This window comes from Tinamus guttatus, unplaced genomic scaffold (assembly GCF_059628265.1).
Source record: "Tinamus guttatus ecotype Peru unplaced genomic scaffold, ASM5962826v1 Tinamus_guttatus_pri_ptg001156l, whole genome shotgun sequence".
Lineage (NCBI taxonomy): Eukaryota > Metazoa > Chordata > Aves > Tinamiformes > Tinamidae > Tinamus > Tinamus guttatus.
Window position 1 is genome coordinate 25,523 of NW_028289690.1, and position 17,935 is coordinate 43,457.

General features: G+C 34.1%; 1 protein-coding gene across 1 annotated transcript in view; it reads left to right on the forward strand.

Moving 5' to 3' along the window:
• Positions 1-17,935, forward strand: part of LOC104564589 (protein tyrosine phosphatase receptor type D) — a 106,299-nt gene that overhangs the window by 23,778 nt on the left and 64,586 nt on the right. The window contains exons 8-10 of the mRNA XM_088538757.1: positions 5,320-5,334; positions 7,627-7,739; positions 16,631-16,728. Of these exons, the coding sequence (XP_088394883.1) occupies positions 5,320-5,334; positions 7,627-7,739; positions 16,631-16,728 (226 nt within the window). The remainder of the gene's footprint in view (positions 1-5,319; positions 5,335-7,626; positions 7,740-16,630; positions 16,729-17,935) is intronic.

Sequence of the window (17,935 nt, forward strand, 5' to 3'; positions counted from 1 at the left end):
TTAGAACTGTAGTAGTAATACATTAGGAATTACATTCAGCTTGATGTTAAACATGACTTTCATCTCCACTCAAATAATCTGAGCTTTTACTTTTGACAGTTGGCCTCAATTTGGCAACATATCTATATGAATTTGAAGCTCTGAATTGTGAGATCAATAGCTATTTTCTACTGATCTTCAAATCAGATCAAACTCGACTTACTCTTCATTCACTGTCCATGATTCATATGTAGGTTTTCTATTACACAGAGGACTTTCCTGTGCCTTACAACTTACTGGATGAAAACTGTGTATAAGGCCTTAACTTGTACATGGCAGCTTTTTACAATGTAAATGAGTACATGAGGGCCAAGACACTGAATCAAAAGCATGGTACTAAGAAAAATAAAGATCATTTTAATGATTTTTTTCTTCAAGGCACTTCTGGAAAACTTATTTATAAAGCATAATTAGAGAACACTATGAACTTGAAAAGCCTTGAGAAAGATAATTTCATTAAATTGAGCCTAAAACTAATGGCTATAATTTTCTTACCTGCTGTGAAGTGTTTAAATCCTGCTAGTCATTATCTTACATTTTCTTTACTACTGTAAGTGTACATAGTCAAAAACACCTGAAGTTGCATGCCAACAGACTTCAGGTTTCAAGAAGAGAAAATAATTCTCTCTTCATCATTTTAAAAAACGAATCAGTCTGGAGGTAACCTGAGCTCTGGATTTCAAACAGATACTTATAATGATGTTCTTTAGAGTCATAATGATACTGCAGCATAGTATATGGTCTGTCACTTGCAGGTGTGATGCCTCCTGAAGGCTTCCATTAGTACCTACTGTCTTAGGGATTAATACCAGTGAACCTCTGTTTGTGCCTGTCTGTCACTTCAAAGACAGGCTGTTAGAGATACACTGAAAGTGAAGTACTCCTCTCCTCTGACTATTTTGCACTATTAAAAGTCTAATTTCTCCCTTATTACAAAACAAATCCTAACAATGGCATATAAAGCAGATGTGCAACTGCCTCTGTGCTTGTTTGCGTTTATGGGCCATAATACATAATTACAACCTTCACATTCTATTAACAAAAAAAAAAAAAAAAAAAAACTATAGACATATTGAACAAATGAGCAGGTAAAACTTGCTCATCAGTAGCACTGTCAAAAGAATTTCATACAAAGAAATTGGGGGACACATTTTCCATCTGTTGTTTACTAGTAGTAGCAGAGATATTTGGAGAAGTGGGGATCTGGATTTATTTTATTTTGTTTCAAGATACAAATGTTGTTAAACTGCATCATTTTAACAAATTCTGTCTGAGAAATGATTGCAGTTCTACCAAAGGATGATCATCCTGACTTGTACTAGAATAACTTACTTTGTATATGTAATGGCACAATCTATATTAGTATTAGTCAAGCTTCAGATATTATATCCACAAAAATATTATACCCACATGGCTAAAAAATAATGCTTCTACTTATGTCACAAGAAATCTGTACAGAAAAGACCTGTCAGAAAGTAAGATTTTAAAAATGGTGGAGAAGGTTAAGAAAGAATAAGCTAAAAGCAACATTCATTCCTGGTTTTCTACTTCTGAGAGACAATTTTCCATGTATTATTATGAGGAGTAATTTATAATTACTTGCTTAAGTCATTGCTTAAGTATAAATGCTTAAGCATTTATAAATTCACAGAAGAAATTCAGAAGAAAATGCGTTAGATTTTTAGGGCCCTACTGTAAGGTCTCAGTCCATTACATAATTTAATTAATTATAGCAATCTGACTACATGCCATCAAATCCAGAAGCAATATATAGTGATTACACATGTTAATAAATCTGAATTGTCTTATTAGACTGAAGAAACAGATAAAGTAAATATAAGAATTTAGATTTTGCAAATATATCTTTATAGTTCATTTTAGTCTTTAGCAGGGAGACAGGAAGACTGATATAGAAAAATGGGTCAAGGTAGAATGCTATTCAGTGGAAACCAAAGTAAGTTGGTTAAGAGATTATATTCATGCCCAGAAGTTTACAACTGGAAAAGGACAAAATAGTCATAACATTGGATTTCTTCACTAAATTAATGAAGAAATATTTTGAAGCTAAAATTTTGTCTTTCTACTGTGTTAACATAATAGAAGTATTAAATGACAATGTTGAAAACAACATTGAAGTAAACAAAACTGATGGTTTCTTTAAGAAAATAAAATCCACCTTTTTAAACTATAAGCTCTTAATAAGACAATAATCAACATGTTTTCCGTGCTTTCCATGCTTTTAAAAAAATCAACACATTTTGCACTTTCTGCAAAGAAATCAACTGTGAAGAGGAAAAACAGCAGTTTGACAAAAACATGTAAACATGTTTTTAAACATTTACATGTGCAGATGTAAGTTTATAGCAATATTTTTGCACAGCCCGGATGTTTTATAAATATATAAATAGATAGATAGATATCCTGTACTTTAAGAAACAGAACATATCTCTGTACAATTTGGCCTTTTTTTTTTTTTCAAGAGTTCCTAGAAAGTATAGGCAATAAATATTCAGGCTAATAACTAGAATTTGATATATTGAGAATGGGAGATTTGGCGTGGAAAGAAGGCGGCTGTCTTTTCAAGTGTAAAGGGTACAGTAACTCAGATAATGGTGAGCTGTGCTTAATTTCCCCTTGTCTGTAGAAGTCCCCATGAACAGACATGGGCTGCTAAATCCAAGATTTACAATAATAATTTTTCATTTTAATTTCAGTCATAGAGAAAGAATGACTGCAATTTATAAAGGAGTCTTCTCAAGAGGAGAAGCCTGGCTCTGATATAAAACATCAGATGCTATCAGATAGTATGGATAAGTTATCATCTGGGTCACTGAGTATCACATAAGTTGCCTGAAGACTAGCAGTGCATGTTTGACCCCTTTGTTTTTTATTGGTCACTTTGTACCCAGACAGTTAGAATAGTTGTTAATGGAATGCACGAAAGTGGTTGCTACAGCATTCACTTTTCCTAAAGTCAAAGCTATTCCATAGAAACATTTTTGCATCATATATCTGAACATAGTTAAAAAGTCATCTCAGTTTAATATTTAACTGAATAGGTGAAAAAACATTGAGCAGCACCTTTTGTTGTCTTTGGATATGGCAGCAACATAGTGTCCTATGTAACTGAGACAATGTGCTGAGTGAGGAAGAGTTGGCAGGACTGCGTAATCACAGAGTAACAGAGCTTGGCAGGCACCTTTGGAGACCTGGTACAACCCCCAGCTCCAAGCAGATTGTCCAGGACCCATCCAGTCAGGGTGGAAGGGTGTCCAAGGATGGAGACTGCACAATTTCTCCAGGAAACCCATTCCAGTGTTCGACTGCTCTTACAAAATAAATAAGTAAAATAGTAAATAAATTAGTAAACACACTTTTTTTTTTTCAGAAGTAAAACTTTACTTGCTTGACTATTTAGGAGTTCTATATGTTCCTTCAAAGGAGCCATGATACCATTCTGCAGTCCTAACAAAGGGAGATAATGGTTGTGGAGTGGAGAGTACAGAATCTTTAACCTGCTAGACAAAAACCTACACCTTCAAATTCAGTGATACAAGTAAATTAATTAAATGCAACTTCCTTTTCACTTTCATTTTGGTCATATTTTTGCCTTTGAGAAAGTATAATTTTTCCTAGTTCAAGCATGGACTAAAATACAGAAGGTAGTAAAATTTATATCCAAAATCTCAAACAAAGGCAAACACTTATCTAGATATAGAGCTGGTGCAGACTGAGTGTCCCTTAGAGGCAAAACCTAACTATTACCATGACTGTTAGTCTGAGTCACAGTTTATATCCCAGGCTGTTTTTGATAAAGCAGTAAACCCTTCTGCACCCTATGGCTTAGCCAAACCCGCAGTAAATCCTTGACTCACTTTTGAATGTATTGTGTATGTTCAGTTAAGCTGGATTTAGATGATTTAGATGGTAAACCAATTAATGAATGTTACAGAGATCAAAAAAGTTCAGTGTATTTCGGAACCTGACAAGCTATAAAGAAACCATATATATCTGAAGCATATAAATGCAAAGGAACAAATTAACCAGCTTCTGAATTCTTGCTGCTATTCTTCATCACTGTTGTAGGATGAAATTTTGCTCAAGTTTTTCTTGAGTCAACGTTTGTGCAGGATTCTTCCATTCTTAGGAAAAAGAAATAATAGTTCTTTTGACATTTTTTTTATCTTAGTTGTTTATATGAAGTGCAGCTTTTTGATTTGGTTCAGAGGAGAAGAACCTTAGCTAGAATCTTTTAAATGTATGGAACTTTGAGAGGACCTGAGTAAAGGCCCTAGATTTTGGGCTGTCATAAAAACAAAATACTTCTAAAGGAGAGATATATTTAAAAAAAAATCAAGATGGGGGAATGTGACGGTGAAGGCCTCTTTAACACTGCATGTGAGTAATATGATCTGTTTATACTTCTGGTTAAAAAAAGAAAAAAAAAGAAAAAAAAAACACCCTGATAACAACTCTTGTTATTATTGTCAATAGAAAGATATACGGGCAAAGTTCTGTATTTATAGTTCTGTGCATAGTAGAACTTGTTTGCTAATAACATATTTTCTCTGTTCAGCATATCTGTCTAGATCACAGATATATAAATCTATCTGTATAGATATATATCTACATAGGTAGATCTCTGGCAAGTGCTCCTTCTAGCACTAAACAGGGATTTAACAGATAATTGGAGAAAGATTCATGATAACCTTACTTGTCATGGCACCTTTAAAAATTTTGGCCATTTTATTACCAGTTTTTATAAAATAGATGTCTGATGTCTGCTTTTGTTTTTCTTTAATTTGGGTCAAGACTAGCTCATGTGTTTATTGTTCCCTTTCTCCCTAATCTCTGTCCCCGTCTCTCTAGAAATTTCTTCTCTCTAAAAAATCTTTAAAGATTTCATTACACCTCTGAAAGCGGTATTACCGATGGCATGCTAACTTAGATAGATAGATAGATACATTCTCCATTATTTTACTGGTTAAAATATGAGGTGATTATTTTGTGGACATTATCAAAAAGTATAGGAGATTATCATAGAAATGTTTTCTTCAGCAGCAGAAGCTTCTCTTTGAACTTAACCTTGTGTCCCCCATTTACTCTATGATGTCAAAACATTAAATGTTTTGATGAACTATCATTTCCTAATTTTTGTTACTTACATATCTTCACTGTAGGACAACATTTCTTGCATCCTCTGTTGTCATGGTTACTCTTTTTGCTGCTGATCAACTAACATTTAACCTTTTTTCCCTTTTTTGCTGCATTAAAATGGAGCAGTAAACCTGACAGGTGAGAAGTGAAAAGCATTCACCTTCCATTTATTTCAGGAAAGGAGAAAGAGAGAAAAAAAAAGACATTTATCATGATAATAATCTAAAATAGTATGTCTGTCAATCTAAATGAATGTAGGCAGCAAAGTTGGTAACTCCAAGTATTTGTTTCAGATATTTTATGTTGTTTATAAGGATGAAAGTAATGCAGCATATACAGTCAAGTTTCAGTGTTTTTTGTTTGTTGTTTTGGTAGTGGTAGTGGTGGTTTGGTTTAGTTTGGTTTGATTTTTGTGATTTCATGAGATAGATACATTTTAGGGAGACTTATTTTCCTTAGTGCATTTTTCTACATGTCCCCTGCATCCTTGCTGACATAATCAGAAACAATTGTGATATTTATGTGGACTGAAAAGTTGCAAAAGCCACCATGATACTAAGTATCATAATGAATAATAAGTTCTTATACTGGTCTATAGTATATGTTCAAAATATTTATGTATATAATTAGAAAAGATTTAATATATGGATTGAATTGAATATATAAATATGAATATATGAATTTAATATATGAATTGAATGTGAGTTGTGTAGGCCACTGACATATGCTGTCTGTGGAAAAAAGGTAAATAGGCAGCTCCATTCATCCCAAGCTTTAGGAGTAAGAACTAAAGATGAAAATACACTCTGAAAATGGAAGGATGCACTACATACCTTTACTTGAAAGGAAATAGCTGGGTAATGTGCTGCTGTGGCAGCTGCAAAGTTAATAAAGCATTGCAAAGGAGCCCTTCCGTAATAATTAAAAAAAAATTAAAAAGAATCAAGTCTAAATATGTATATCTTCGCTAAGGAGGAGGTAATATAATTGTTAGCAATTTACCAGAGAACAAATGGAACCTTTTTGTAACAAAACACCTTTTTTTTTTTCTTTTCCACAAAGCCAGTAGCTTCCAAGCAACAATCAAAATTCCTGCAACCATATTGTTGTTGTTTGGCTTCTGTGCACAGTCTTTGAAATCTTCAGCATTATGGAACTTTCTCTGAACACCAACAGGTGTTCAGCAGTTTAAGAACAGTGGGAAATCAATCAGCATTTTTAAGAGGGAACCCAGCAGAATAGTAAGCGATTTAGTGCAGCTACCTTATGAGTCACTTGGGCAGTAAAAAGAAAAAGAAAAAAGAGAAAAAAAAAGGAGTGGCATACTAGACAAAACATAGAAACTGTGCCCACCCCTCCGCCCCAAAAAAAGGTTTAGCTATGGTAACCCTTAAGTATATTTTAAGTAGATTTTAATATACTCTTTTTTTCCTGAAATCTAGCTCTCTGCAGCTTTTTTTAATCTTCATTTTATATTACATGAGTAATATCAAGCATTTTGAGTTTTCATTTAGGACGCTTCAAGGAATGAGTGATGAGGGATTCCACTGGAGATTCAGGAATTAAATTTCTAGATTCCTACATAAAAATATGGAGTTGTGGATATTTTCCATGTAATATATTCTGTGTGGTTTAAAAGAAAAGATTATACTCTCACATATTGGGAGTCCGTTTAACCGTGACACTCAGGACCAGAACAGACATAGACTCCTCTCTCTTTACAGTTTGGCAAGATAAATGAATTTTCACAGAAAATGCAGCTTTTTTTTTTTTTTCAAAAGCATTCAGATAAAATCTGAACCTTAAATATGTAGCTGTGATCAGGTGCATGAAGACTGTGTTGTACACCCCTTTCAGAGACGAAGTACAGCACAGCAGACTCTTTTTTCTTAGAAAGGAATCAGGAAAACAGTCTTCTTTGCTGTTCTCTGTCATCCTGGAAATATCTAAAGAATGTAAGTTGTTTGTTAGAAAGCAGTTCAGAGTTGTGTATATAAAATATGAAGTATTCAGTGATTACAGCTTTTCATGTTATCTTTTAATTACATCCTGCAGAATTGAGTAACTACATTTAATATTGCTGTAGCTAGATAGCTTTTAGAATAGAGATGGTGTGAGATTTTTTAACTTTCATGTTTTGTCTTGTGCCAGTTCATTATTCTGCTGCCTGGAAAGATGATCTAGAGGATCAATCTGCTGCAGAATGCAATAATTTTCCCTCTGACATTTTTATATTTAAATTCCTCCTACCTCTGCAAACTGTACTTGCCCTACTCAGCATGCATAATTATTTTACTTTTACACTGGATCAAATATTCTTTCAGAAAGAAGCATCTCACTTTTAGATAATAATGATTAAATTCAGGTATCTGTATTTGTATAGTCAAGACCTCAGCTTTATGTTTACATGCATTCACTTTCCCCATGCAGGAAGAGGGCCGAATCTGACTCTAGGAAGAGCAGCATACCCAACAGCAAGGAGGTGCCCTCTCATCATCCCACAGACCCAGTGGAGCTGCGACGCCTTAATTTTCAAACTCCAGGTAAGAGAGAGTAAACCTCACTGAGAGCTATGTGATGACACCCTGCGAGCAGCAGTGCTACTAGAGAGCAGAAAGCTTGATTGTTTAAGTAAACGTTTTTTGATTGCTTGTGAAATTTCACAAGACATATTTCTTTCTCAGTCTCTTTCGGAGATAAAATCTTAATTTCTTTCTGTAAAAAAAAAGTCCTACATGAAGCAAAATTATTGGTCTTAAGAAGAGTACCCAAAAAGTTGCATGCTATGTGCAGATGTCTTATGTGCTCTGATTAGATTCAAGAATATTAGAAGATATTATTGGGAAAATATATCCCTTTATTTATTAATTGTATATACTATGTCTCCTTTTTTGCAAGTAAATTTCTCTCAAATCTATTGTATTATCAGGGAGTCTGTCAAAACTACTAGAAGTTTTGCTGCATTGCAAATGTACAAAGCAGGAAAGAAATACTAGCTAGATAAATGGTCTTGCCTTTTGAAATCAGGTTGTGGAGTAGGTGCGAAGGATGTATTAATATGTCAGTAATCCTGAAAGGTAGAAAAAACACCCTGCAGAATATTTTATTTCCAATTTGCTGTTTTTATTTGTTAAGTCACAAAACAGCAGGAGAGAAAAACAGCAGGAGGGAAATATTTAAAATAGTATTGGTTTGCATGAGTGGATATGTTATTTTTAAAGTTGTCTGTATTTTGGTCATGATGCTTTCTAGTAGACTCATTATCTATTAGCATGCCCCAATCTGATTCTAATTAGTTATCAAATCTTCGTAATTTATCCAGAGCACAGTGTTTGTCAAATATATTACACTAAGCACAATGATAATAACAATTATAATCAATTCAGCAATGTAAAAGCAGGAAATTAAGTATCTGAGATTTTGAAAGATTAACTGAAAAAGATGACATACAATGTATTACGGAGGGGTTAAGCTGGCATTGCCCCTACTGAGTGGATCTGCAGAGCAAGGTGTTTGGGGCTGTAGCCTCCACATCCACAAGCAGAGGGGAGGAGAAAAGTCTGAAGGGTTGAGATTTACCTTGGATTTGCTCTACTCTGTTTTGGTAGACTGAATTCTCTTCAGTATTTGGAGCTCATTAGGTATGTTTGTGGAGTGAATCCTCTCATTTAGTTGGATCTAAATCCAAGAATTTCCTCAGTATGTCCTGAGTCCTCTACACACTATGAATCCAAGTGCAGTAATTGAGAACGACAAAAATATTTGATTCAAAATTGTGCTTCCGATCAAGTCAGGAACATTAACATAGAATTAGACTTGTTCACTAATTGTTCCCTAAGGTATCAAAAATTTTCATGACTAAATTTTAAAGGTTTCTATAGAGGTAGAAGTACACCTACAAATGTTTCAAATGTGAAAAAAAATATTGACAGTTGGTAGAGATTAATAGGTTCTGAAGCAAGTCATTAACTGTATACTGAGTGTTTAAATATGGAGTCTTACCTACCCATTTATTGTTTGTCTCATGTAAAAGTAAAATGTGTGAAGAAAAAAATCTGTCAAATCTTACTAACATTTCATTTAAATGGCATTTTTAACTGCTGCAATTCTACCTCATTGATCTGAAGAGAACTGGCAAGATGTGTACATTTCTTTATAGTGCTATAGTTTCTGAAACTAGTTTTCTGTGAAGCTAGTTCAACAGAGTATCTGAAGTTTATTTCTATTATGAGATCTCTTCCTTGAAAGTAAACCTTTCTTTGTAAAATGAAGATTTACAAATTTATAAAAAAATATATAGCTCAGAACAGAATTTATGATTTATAGCACCTAAGATTGCTAGTTTACGATCAGACTGTTATGTTATTCAGCACACAAAAAAAATATCAGGGAGAAAATCCTACCCTTGCAGATTTTTCTTGCTGTTTAATAGTTCTTAGGATGAACTAGGATAACCTCAGTGAAAATTCCATACTATTAGAAGCAGAAACTCAGTTTATTAACTTGAATTAGAAATACCATTTCTTTTAAGGAGTCCAACAGAGAGTCTTGAGAGTCTTCACTGTATATCAGATGATTGAATGGCATTGATCTTAGGCACTTAGGTTCTGCTGGAGTGTTTATCCAACTCCATCCGGTAACACGTCATGAAATGTCGCTCCAGGCAGAGCCAGCGAGAGGAAGAGCAGAAAGGCTCTACATTCAGGATACCAGCTGTTGTTTTTGTTGTGGTGCCTTTTCTCTCAGTAGCGTGGTAAAGTTTACAACCATAAAAAAAAAAAAACCCAGCCATTGGGGCAAATCAGGCAGTTGAGAGGACCAAGAGAAGGAGGAAGAAGTCGGTGTTAGTGTTATGTGTTGTTATTTTTATTTTGTTTAGAGAGGGGACATTGTTTTTCTTTGTTTATTTTTTGATAAAATGTATGCAATATCCCTCATATCCCTTATCAACTCTGTAGGATGCTGCCAATTCTGAACATTTGCCAAAATATGATTTAAATGACAGAGCAGTGAACGTGCCTTTATAGTGTACATAGAGTCAGTACAATCTACTAGAATAGATGATTCAACATCATTATTGTAATATCTTCATTTAGACTGTGAAAGTATCCACATACTTTCCAGGCACAGTATTGATTCCAATAAATAAATAAATATGAGCATATACATATATATATTTATATAATACAAACACGCTAAATTTAAACTAATAGAGGAGAAAAAAAAAATACATTGATATAATTAAATTGCCAGTTTCCACTAGGAAAGATAAATTAAATACTCCCATAAAAGGCAAGGTTGTCATACACTTTAATCCCTCAAGGGATTTCCAAACATCATCTTTCCAAAAAATCCTGAAATAATGTCTTATTGTTAAAATAGGATCTGATCGGATATAGCTATCAGGATAATTTGAAAACAAATCTCCTGCTGTGGTAAAAATATTCTGGATACAAATAGATATAACTGTTTGAAAGAAATTATGGGAAAGAGTGTTTTATACTAAATTCCCTACTTTCCTATCATATTTCTTGCCATGTAAATAAGAACTGCATTCCTCACTTACATGTTATTTACCTAAATTGTTTTTTATCTTACCTTTTCCAAGAAGATTCAAATTCATCTCTGGCTTTCAAATTCATCTCTGGATGGAGTAACTCCATAGATGTATTTGACATTTGTCTTGACATTTTGAATAGCCCACAGTTCTACATCTGAGGACAAGAACCCATGTCCATATGTGTTTTCAAAAAAAAAAAAAAAGTATATTTGTTAGATAAGCCCATATGCCAGTGAGTGGGTCACTGCTGCGCAGGGGGTGTTTTTTGTTGGTTTTTTTGTTTGTTTGTTTGTTTTGTTTAATGAAAATACCCAATCTCTCTGTAGCATAAGGGATTACATTTATGTGCCTGTTATTCTTCCCGAGCTGGAGTGCCCGCAGGAGGATCATTTGCCTTCTTCTCATTCTACAGTTTTCCTACAAAATATGAGATTATATTCATTAATCTATCATGCAAATTGTTAAGTCAGTAAGCCTCTTGGGAGGCTAAGGGTTGAGAAGGAAAGAGAAAATAATTAAACACTCACAAAGATCTGATAAAACACGGAAACACTTTAGACTGTGGTTTGTATAGAGGAAAATAACTGATGTTAAGTGGTTTGAGTGGGTTATGAGAGACTCGAGGTTCAGAGAAAGACTTCAATCTGCCAATCAGGCAAAGATCTAGACTGAGTCATTCCTGAAAAGTGCGTATTTTTTTATTCATTTAAGTACAAAATGTGTCACACTTATAAGTAATTTGTGTAATTGGATGCCAATTAAACAATTATCTTATTATCTCTTACCAATTAAATAAGATGCTTTGAACGATAAGAAAATAATTAAAATTATTACAACTCTGAATTAAACATTCTAATATTTTGTTCAATAAGTAAATGTTCATGAAATGCTTAGTAAGTTTCAAATGAAGTTACACTACCTATTTCCAAGATAAGGCAGAAATAGAGTAAAATGAATTCCAAGGGAAAAAGCTGCAAATAAAAATGGAAAAGGTAGTGTATGGATTTATTCAACTGCCTTGCCAGTTAGCAGAGATGTTTTTCCCTTCGTTTATGTAGGTATGTATTTTTTTTTTTAATGAGAATAATGGTAATATTGAAGGAAAACATGGGATTTGTCTACGTGGTAGAAATCAACTGAAGCTTGACCACATGAAGAATTTCAGCACCTGTAGTAGTATTTCAGTTTGGGAGTGCAAAGGGCACCTTTTTCTCAGATATGCTCCTTGGCTGCTGTTTAACCTAGAGAGAGGCACTCAAACTCTGCTTAGCTGGGAAACAGTTGATACTTGTGCTCATTGCAAGAATGTTTTTGTCTGGAGATTTTTTGTTTGTTCATTAGGATATTAGCCAATGACTTTACATACATACAGGTGTTCTGAGGCAGGGTCTCGAAACCAGAGTTCCCTGGTTAGCACTGTAGGGAGTTTTTATGCCTCACTCTGCAGTCTGGATTTTGCCATGATCCAACAATCAATGTCTTTGGTGTAGAATAAAGTTCACTTTTATTCCAAAGTGTTTAACCCACTTTTGGAGAAAGTTCTTGAAAAAGAATGACTTTATTTTGTAATATCATATGCACATGTATAACTATTTTGGACTAGTTATTGCATCATACTCCCTATAGCTAATCCTGTAAATTTACTTTTTATGCAAGAAGTAAAAAACACTGTCTGAGTTAACAGTAACTGTAGAAAGAAAATTTATAATGCAATTGATTCCGTTGTAATATACACTGAAGGCACACTTGATAAATATTAATGGCTGCTAGATTCCTACTGCCATGAGGGTAATATTTTATGTTTTAGATTTTTCCATGTCCAGATTTTACATTTGTATTTCCTTTTACTATTCTGATTAGAGAAAGCACTGCTATTGCTATTTCATACTTTTTCTATACAGGGAATTAGATCAATGTAGATTGATTTGATTTCACCGTGTTACTAAATAAAAATGAATATGTATTGTAATAAATGGGTCTTTAAAATCATAAAATGTTAATTTGATGTGATTCTCAAATACAGCTTATTTCATAATGAATTATCTGTGAAGATAGTATGTTACATTTTCAGTTCATCTGGAGTTTGGACTGTATTATAGAAGCTATGCATTCCATTTAATTTCTAATTCATATTTTTTTTATTCATTGGGAAGACGTTAAGTCCATCTTTAAAAGTAAATGTGTGCTTCATAGATATTTTGGAAAGCCTTTAACATGAAAGCCTAAGAAGACACAAACAAACTCATAATTTAACATACTAACAGCAAGTACACTTACGTCAGTGGGTAAGGGAATACACTTCAAAAGTTTAACAGCTGGATCAATTAAGTTGATAAATTTTGATCGTATTCTCTCGCTGTGCATTGGAATTGTGATACACATAATTTTCCAATGTCCTTAGTTCTGTGTTTGCCACAAAATAACCAGTAGATATTTCTACACTGTAATTAAACCATATAGCTCCTTTTTAGTTCATGTAGCAGGGATACAACTAGCCTGCATAAGAAGATTTGGCAATTTTCTGCCAAATCTAGAAATAAAGGCTGACTGTGGATAGATTTTCATCTGTGCTTTGCATGATTGATTTTTCTAAAAGCATTTAATATATGTTTTTATCTCTTTATTATTTAAGAAAAACATTGAAAGCATGCATTTGGCATTGTGTTTCTTTTGAACTTATTAGCATGTCTCGGGGTCTGTTTTAGCTTAGCTGTATTTTGTTTTTAATTTTTTGTGTTTTCATAGCGTACGTTGGTTGATGTGAAGTTGTCTCAAGAAATGTATTTTGTTATATATAGCCACAAAAATACACCTATGTTCAATTATTTGGGGGAAGGTCAATTTTGGCGGGGGGTGAAGTTCCACTTGAGCTGTTCACATGCAATTTACAGTAAGCTTTTACATGCTTTTTTGTGAGGGTGGATGAGATCTTAAAATGTCTATTCATAGCATATTCTGTTGTGATGCCTCTGATCAATAGAAATGAATGAATAAGGTTATATATTTATATGCTAGAACACTAGAATCCTTAGAGTAATTGCACAGCAAAAGTCTTCCAGTGGTTCTATTAAAAAAAAAAAAAAAGCCTTATTATCTCAGTAGAGCATGTTATATCTGTTTAAAAGATAAAAAGGCACCAATTCACTTTATGTGAAATACTATTTGAAACAAGTAAAAAAATGTTAAGTTGTAAGTGCCTAAAATGAGTCCTACAGAAACTGAGTTACATACAGTAAAAAAACTACCAATTTCAGAAGGTGCTAGTGGTTCATTTTTTTTTAAGAAAAAGAAAGTTTTATGTCAAGTTATATTTCATACAAAATTTTTAATATAAAATATCCCCTTAAGAAGATAGGGTGGCATATAGAAGTGTACGTAAATAAAAATAAAAAAGAATGGATGTTCATCCTCTGTTCCAACAAATAAATAGCCTTATCAGGAAGCTAATTATTGAGATTCGGATTCATGATGCTGGTGAATTAGTCAGGTTCTTCCTGTAATGAGCAAGGCTCATCTTCTTCAGTTTTATGTCCTTTGTGCTTACCGTAGGGTAATTGGACCTTTATACATCTTCTTAGCTGAATTTCCAGGCTCTGTTTTGTGCATGTCTGAAGTGCCTGTATGTACGAGATTGATTGATTATGATGGTCTACTGCTGTTACTAATTTGTTTCCCGTTTCCGATTGGCTTTTACTTTTTACAGCTTTGAGCAGTAATTCAGTCCCCTACGCCTCCCTGATTGGCTCTGTGTCCTCCCTCTCTAGCCAAACTACCACTCAGTCCTTATATGATAATAACTCTCTCCCACGATTCGCTCGAAAAGGTCTAAACATCTTTGTCTCTAATTTTTTCTCTGTTCAAGCACTGTTTTAGATGTACATCAGTCCACCTTCATTTCTGGATAAATCTGGAGTTTTCTTGTGCCTTTTCACTTCCATACTTTCCATGGGGGTGCTTGATCTGGATCAATCTGCTTATTAGATGGCTGTCACCAACACTCTTACTCTGAAATAACCAAGTTCTACTAAATGAAACTTCTAAGAAAATGGAAGACACATAGAACTGATGGATATAAATTACATTTAGACTATTTTTTATTTAAAATTTCTAAGAAATATCTAATTAAATCTGGATATAATGCTTTGTTTAGTTTACTGTCACTTTGCCTTTATGTCTACTTTAAATAATGTCTCCATCACCATCACAGATGTGCTATGAAGGTAGTACATAAATATATACATATAGGGTGAGCTGAATTAGAGCCAGTACTTCTGGACATCATTTTGTACTTTACTATATTAAATGGTGCCAGAAGTATCAATAAAAAGAAAAAAAGAAATCAAGAAATTAAAGGAAATGACATGCTATAGTGTGACTGTGTTGTAACCACATGGTCATTTTGGCTATGTTATAGGACATATAAGTTAATTGTCTTAGGCATGCTCTAAAAATTCATGGTGACAAAACAACCTGCATTGTGCAACATGGCTTCCAGCTTGAGCCCCCTTGAGTCATCACTGTTTTCCTTTTGTAGTTTCAAGAGATCTTGGGGTTCACTAGCTTAACTTTTCTATTCAGCTCTGATTTCTTCCCACACAAAATTGAAAACACACTTTTGTCTTTGGTGTGGCACTATTAAACTTGGAGAGATGAATGTAAGCATCTTAGAGAAGGCTCATGAAGATTATTAATAGACTGAGAAAAAAAAAGTTCATAAATTTTGGCCTGACAAATCTTCAGCTGGCAGACTGTGCTAGTTGGCCCCACATCTTTTTATGTCTCTCTTTTTCCTTGCCTTACCAGTGTTTCCTTTCTTACCCATATTTATTTCTTATGCCCATTTTTTTTTCTTTTTCATTCAGTATCTTCATCAGTAGACAAAGATGTTTACACCTGAAGTAGATTGTAGGTACTCTTGGGGGTTGATAAATGGGGTTTTAGAATAAGCTTATTTTAAGGTTCCAGGGCAGCCAGATATGTGTGTCCAGCAGAACAGTACAACCCCTGCCTCTACAATCTGCTACTAGTGAAAACATTTTTGAAGCTCTAATTGTCTGATGTCCAATCTTGTCTTCAGTGACTGTTGTCTATAAGCAATGGTGCATGATACTCTAGTCATCCACAGTTGCATGTGAGTGTCAGTCACTTCAAAATTTCATAAAATTAGTAAAGTACTCCTAAGATAGTCAGAATGTGTAGTCAGTCTTCTGGACCTTAATACATTATTATTAATCCTCAATCTTTCCATTTCATTTTTTAAATTTATTTTATATATTACTTTTCTGTTGGTTTGGGGGTTTCTTTGTTTTTTTACCATTTCCTTTGCAGGTTCAGGTGTCTGCGGTTACCTTGGTAACCTTCATTCTCCAAGTTCGTTTTTCTTGATTATGCATAAGTCACTTTGTTTTCTGTCAAAATACTATTCTTTCCCCTTTAGGGCTCTTTCAGTGTCTGTTTCTCAGCTCACCTTTCCTCATCTAATTCAACGCAGTTTCCATTTCATACAGTGCAGGAGAAGGAGTTTGAAATGACATTAAGAGTCATTACTCAAAGCAGAGGTCAACATCAGGTCTAACTGTCTCATTTTTCCATGCCTAGCTAACCTCATTGAATTCATATTGCAATAACTCTCTCCTTTACACTAGGAATGTTAGCTTTGGGAATATGCTTGGTGACTTCTTTTAATTTGGCTTCAGAGCTCGTGTATACAGAGCATGTCCTGCTTTGAGTAACCAAACTATTTGCCTGCTTTTCTCACATATAACATCTTTACTACTTACACATTTCTAGCCATTCTAACTACTACATCTTCTAAATGTTAGAGTCATGGCATCACTTTATTTTAAATGCTGTTCTTCTTTCTTGTTCAAACAGGTATGGCAAGTCACCCCCCAATACCTATATTGGAACTTGCCGATCATATTGAAAGATTGAAAGCAAATGACAATTTGAAGTTCTCACAGGAATATGAGGTAATTTTCCCAATTTTCTCACTCTTAAAATAAGTAATAATATCATCTGTGTGTTCCTTTGGCAACATCTTCAGTAAGTATCAAGCCTGATGTTGGTTTCACATGATGTTAAAATCATGATAAAAGTTCTCTGTGTAAAATGACAACATTGTCAGGGGGGCTAATCTGTATTTTATAAGCATATTCATCAGGCAGATCCCATATACCTGTACTTGAAGTAGGGTATGAATGATATTTAGTGCTTAGACTTATAGCATTCATCTATTCTGCAGTTAGAGGCTCCTTAAATTATTCACTAGTTCTTCTATATAATGTTATGTGTTGACAGAACATACATAGCAGGAGAAGTCACAGTCCACTGTGTCAGTTCTGCAAGGACTAAAGAATTTTCAATTGCCTGATGTTATTCCTATTAAGACATCTTCTATATATATATTTTTTTTTCCCCTCTTGCCAATAATATTACAGTGATAATCAGTAAATTATGGTGTGTAAGAGTGTGAAGGAATTTAACTGGAGCAGGGGAATCATTTAAAAGCCACCTTGTCAATAATCTATGGAATACAGCTCCCCAGGCATGCATTGACACTGTGGAGAGTTGTCATTTCTCTCATCAATAATGTGTGTCTGGGTGGACTTGTATAGCAATACATTAAACACAATAAACTATAACTGTTTCTTCAAAGTAGGTATGTCAATCATGTCAAAAACCTATAGGTAAAGTAGACATCGAGCCGTCTTACCAGGAACAGTCCTTTAGAAAAGATGTGGCATGTCATGTTAGTGATCCATGGATCCATGGATCACTGAATGATCACTGACACAGCAGGCTGCTGTGTCACTAACCCTTTGCTTATAACTCCCCAAGAATTTGTCGGCATGGTGGAGCGTAATGGAGAGACAGAAAATATCTCTCATGCCCAGAACATTGCTGGTGCTGGTAACTACGCTTATCCAACTAAAATGTCTAAAAGCCAATGTTATTCTTTCAGATCCTGCACCTTCACTGAATTTGAAAATTCATGTAAACACTGGCCATGTAATAAAAAGCACTGAATAATGCTTTACATGATTACATGATGTTTCCACATTAACATGTCACTGCAAGGTACAGAAATCATATAATTGTGGAGTATATTTAAAGAGAATTGAGAAGAAATGCATAAAAAGTGTCTGAATACTTAGTATTACAGTAACAGGCTGCAAT